The sequence below is a fragment of the Lampetra planeri genome, unplaced genomic scaffold, assembly GCF_965212315.1.
Source record: "Lampetra planeri unplaced genomic scaffold, kcLamPlan1.2.h2 scaffold_370, whole genome shotgun sequence".
Taxonomy (NCBI): Eukaryota; Metazoa; Chordata; class Hyperoartia; order Petromyzontiformes; family Petromyzontidae; genus Lampetra; species Lampetra planeri.
In genome coordinates, this window is record NW_027615193.1 from 1 (window position 1) to 5,000 (window position 5,000).

Below are 5,000 nucleotides of genomic sequence, written 5' to 3' on the forward strand. Positions count from 1 at the left end.
ACGCAGCCCGGCTCGCACGAGCCCAGCGGGAAGGACGGATCCCAGCCTGGGTAGTCTGGGGGGGGGGAGGGGGGTGGTGGGGGAGGGGGGGGGGGTGGTGGGGGGGGGGTGGTCGGTGGGGGTGGTGGTGGGGGAGGGGGGGGTGGTGGGGGGGGTGGGGGTGGTGGGGGAGGGGGGGGAGTGGTGGTGGGGGAGGTGGTGGTGGGGGGGAGGGGGGGTGGTGATGGGGGGGGGGTGGTGGGGGTGGTGGGGGAGGGGGATGGTGATGGGGGGGGGTGGTGGTGGGGGTGGTGGGGGAGGGGGGCGCAGGTGTGAGTCGGTAGGACACGTGGTGAGGTGGGGCAGTCACCTGCCCTAACTCGCTCAGCCCTGCCCTCAACTCCATCCCTCAGCCCTGTGTGTGTGGTGTGTGTGTGTGGTGTGTGTGTGTGGTGTGTGTGTGGTGTGTGTGTGGTGTGTGTGTGGTGTGTGTGTGTGTGTGTGTGGTGTGGTGTGTGTGTGTGTGGTGTGTGTGTGGTGTGTGTGGTGTGTGTGTGTGTGTGGTGTGTGTGTGTGTGTGTGGTGTGTGTGTGTGTGGTGTCGTGTGGTGTGTGTGGTGTGGTGTGTGTGGTGTGTGTGGTGTGGTGGTGTGGTGTGTGTGTGGGTGTGTGTGTGTGGTGTGTTGTGTGGTGTGTGTGTGTGGTGTGTGTGTGGTGTGTGTGTGGTGTGTGGTGTGTGTGTGGTGTGTGTGGTGTGTGTGTGTGTGTGGTGTGGTGTGTGGTGTGTGTGTTTGGTGTGTGTGTGTGTGTGGTGTGTGTGTGGTGTGTGTGTGTGTGTGTGGTGTGTGTGTGGTGTGTGTGTGTGTGTGGTGTGTGTGTGGTGTGTGGTGTGTGTGGTGTGTGTGTGTGGTGTGTGTGTGTGTGGTGTGTGTGTGGTGTGTGTGTGGTGTGTGTGTGGTGTGTGTGTGTGGTGTGTGTGTGTGTGTGTGGTGTGTGTGGTGTGTGTGTGGTGTGGTGTGGTGTGTGTGGTGGTGTGTGTGTGTAGTGTGTGTGGTGTGTGTGTGTGTGTGGTGTGTGTGTGTGGTGTGTGTGTGTGGTGTGTGTGTGTGGTGTGTGTGTGGTGTGTGTGTGGTGTGTGTGTGTGGTGTGTGTGTGTGGTGTGTGTGTGGTGTGTGTGGTGTGTGTGGTGTGTGTGTGTGGTGTGTGTGTGTGTGTGTGTGTGGGTGTGTGTGTGTGGTGTGTGTGTGGTGTGTGTGTGGTGTGTGTGGTGTGTGTGTGTGGTGTGTGTGTGTGTGTGTGGTGTGTGTGTGTGTGGTGTGTGGTGTGTGTGGTGTGTGTGTGGTGTGTGTGTGTGTGGTGTGGTGTGGTGTGTGTGTGGTGTGTGTGTGTGGTGTGTGTGTGTAGTGAGGGTGTGTGTGTGGTGTGTGTGTGTGTGGTGAGGGTCGTGTGTGTGTGGTGTGTGTGTGGTGTGTGTGGTGTGTGTGTGGTGAGGGTGTGTGTGTGGTGTGTGTGTGTGGTGTGTGTGGTGTGTGTGGTGTGTGTGGTGTGTGTGGTGTGTGTGTGTGTGGTGTGTGCGTGTGTGTGGTGTGTGTGTGTGTGGTGTGTGTGTGTGGTGTGTGTGTGGTGAGGGTGTGTGTGTGGTGTGTGTGTGGTGTGTGTGGTGTGTGTGTGGTGTGTGTGGTGTGTGTGGTGTGTGTGTGTGTGGTGTGTGCGTGTGTGTGGTGTGTGTGTGTGTGTGGTGTGTGTGTGGTGTGTGTGTGGTGTGTGTGTGTGTGGTGTGTGTGTGTGGTGTGTGGTGTGTGTGTGTGTGTGTGGTGTGGGGTGTGGTGTGGTGTGTGTGGTGTGTGTGTGTGTGTGGTGTGTGTGTGTGTGGTGTGTGTGTGGTGTGTGTGTGGTGGTGTGTGTGTGGTGGGTGTGTGGTGTGTGTGTGTGGGGTGTGTGTGTGTGGTGTGTGTGTGTGTGGTGTGTGGTGTGTGTGTGTGTGTGGTGTGTGTGTGGTGTGTGTGTGTGTGTGGTGTGTGTGTGTGTGGTGTGTGTGTGTGTGGTGTGTGTGTGTGTGTGGTGTGTGGTGTGTGTGTGTGTGTGGTGTGTGTGTGGTGTGGTGTGTGTGTGGTGTGTGTGTGTGTGGTGTTGTGTGTGTGTGGTGTGTGGTGTGGGTGTGTGTGTGGGTGTGGTGTGGGTGGGTGTGGGTGGGTGTGTGGGTGGTGGTGTGTGTGTGTGTGGTGTGTGTGGTGTGTGTGTGTGGTGTGGTGTGGTGGTGTGGTGGTGTGGTGTGTGTGTGGTGTGGGTGGTGTGTGGTGTGTGTGTGTGTGGTGTGTGTGTGTGTGTGGTGTGTGTGTGTGTGTGGTGTGTGTGTGTGTGTGGTGTGTGTGTGGTGTGTGGTGTGTGTGTGTGTGGTGTGCGTGTTGAGGGTGCCGCCCGCCTTACCTCGGACCTCTTCCAGGCTTTGATTTCCTGCGCACAGAGCACGAACAACAACAACAACAATTAGAACAACAGCAGCAACAATTAGAACAACAATTAGAACAACAGCAACAATTACAACAACAATTACAACAACAATTAGAAAAAAAGAAGCAACAATTAGAACAACAACAATTAGAACCACCACAATTAGAACAACAACAATTAAAAGAACAGCAGCAACAATTAGAACAACAACAATTAGAACAACAACAATTAAAAGAACAGCAGCAACAATTAGAACAACAACAATTAAAACAACAGCAGCAACAATTGAACAACAACAATTACAACAACAATTAGAACAATAGCTGCAACAATTAGAACAACAACAATTAGACGAACAGTAGCACCAACAACAATTTTAACAATTAGACTAAAAACAACAACAATTAGGACAACAACAATGAGACCAACAACAACATCAAAATTGACAGCAGTCGATATTCGCCACCTAAGCGATGGTGACGTCACCGCTGCGCCTGTGCCAGGCTAGGTGCACCAGGAGGTCACGAGACAGACCCAGCAGGTGCCACGGGTCGACTGACTGAGATGATTGGCCGATGCACCATCTGTGCCCCCCTACTGTGCCAGGCTAGGTGCACCAGGAGGTCACGGGACAGACCCAGCAGGTGCCACGGGTCGACTGACTGAGATGAGTGGCCGATGCACCACCTGTGCCCCCCTACTGTGCCAGGCTAGGTGCACCAGGAGGTCACGGGATAGACCCAGCAGGTGCCACGGGTCGGCCGACTGAGATGAGTGGCCGATGCACTACCTGTGCCCCCCTCTGTGCCAGGGTAGGTGCACCAGGAGGTCACGGGACAGACCCAGCAGGTGCCACGGGTCGACTGACTAAGATGACTGACCGATGCACCACCTGTGCCCCCCTACTGTGTCAGGCTAGGTGCACCAGGAGGTCACGGGACAGACCCAGCAGGTGCCACGGGTCGACCGACTGAGATGACTGGGCAGATGCACCACCTGTGCCCCTCTACTGTGCCAGGCTAGGTGCAGGAGGAGGTCACGGGACAGACCCAGCAGGTGCAGCTACACGTGTTGTAGCTACACGTGTAGCTGCTACACGTGTAGTAGTAGCTACACGTGTAGCTACTACACGTGTAGCAGCTACTACACGTGTAGTAGTAGCTACACGTGTAGTAGCTACACGTGTAGTAGATACACGTGTAGTAGCTACACGTGTAGTAGCTACACGTGTAGTAGCTACACGTGTAGTAGCTACACGTGTAGTAGCTACACGTGTAGTAGCTACACGTGTAGCTGCTACACGTGTAGTAGTAGCTACACGTGTAGTAGTAGCTACACGTGTAGTAGCTACACGTGTAGTAGATACACGTGTAGTAGCTACACGTGTAGTAGCTACACGTGTAGTAGCTACACGTGTAGTAGCTACACGTGTAGTAGCTACACGTGTAGTAGCTACACGTGTAGTAGCTGCACGTGTAGCTACTACACGTGTAGTAGCTACACGTGTAGTAGCTACATGTGTAGTAGCTACGGGCCCCGCACTTTCAAGGGCCCCGCGCTAAATGCTTTCAAGCTATCAATTCCGGTTCAGTGATTCTGCACTTGCTTTATTACTATAGTACTAGACCGCCTTCAACTTTTACGAACGACCGGGTGCTTCAGGTTAGCGAGTTGTCGTATCATCTGGGCTGTGTAGCAAATGAAAAGCTACAATTACTTGAATTCTAGATTTGAAGCTTTCGTGACTGCAAGGATTCATATTGTTAGGTTTGTTCGGTAAAGTCACGTAGGTAAAACATTAAAATTAATAAAAGTAAAATAAAATAAATAAATACAAATCACGTGTTGCCTACGAAACATCGTGATTTTTTTTTTTATTAATTTTAAATTTTTTTACCTTACGTGACTTTACCGAAAAAAACCTAAGAATACAATTGCTTTACTGCGCAAGTAAAAAAAAAAATTTGTGTGTTTTAATATTTACGTGTTTTTTTTTCTATTGACATGAGGTCGTGGGCGGTGGTTGTGGGTGGTGGAGGGACTCACGACACAGACGGTTGATGCATCGATCTTGGCAGACGGCGCAGGATGGGCCCGGGGAGTACGGCTGTCGGGGGAAGTTGCCGCTGTGCCGGGGGGGGGGGCAGGGGGGGGGGGTGTTGAGGGTCAGGTCACTATCACCACCATCATCACCATCATCACCATCACCATCATCATCACCACCATAATCACCATAATCACCATCATCACCATCATCATCACCACCATCACCATCATCACCATCATCATCATCACCATCATCATCATCACTATCATCACCATCATCACCACCATCACCACCACCATCACCATCATCACCATCATCACCATCATCACCATCATCATCACCATCATCACCATCACCATCATCATCACCACCATCATCACCATCATCACCATCATCATCACCATCATCACCATCATCACCACCATCATCACCACCATCATCATCACCATCATCACCATCATCACCACCATCACCATCATCACCATCATCACCACCATCATCATCACCATCATCACCATCACCAC

The 5,000-nt window shown here is 52.6% G+C and overlaps 1 protein-coding gene across 1 annotated transcript in view; it reads right to left on the reverse strand.

The window, feature by feature from the left end:
* Positions 1 to 4: 4 nt before the first annotated feature.
* GLIPR1 (GLI pathogenesis related 1) overlaps positions 5 to 5,000 on the reverse strand; it is a gene marked incomplete at its 3' end in the record, with an annotated part of 20,113 nt that continues 15,117 nt past the window's right edge. Inside the window, exons 4-6 of the mRNA XM_078623678.1 lie at positions 4,476 to 4,555; positions 2,406 to 2,432; positions 5 to 55 (exon numbers count right to left, since the gene is read on the reverse strand). Coding sequence (XP_078479804.1) covers positions 5 to 55; positions 2,406 to 2,432; positions 4,476 to 4,555 — 158 coding nt within the window. The remainder of the gene's footprint in view (positions 56 to 2,405; positions 2,433 to 4,475; positions 4,556 to 5,000) is intronic.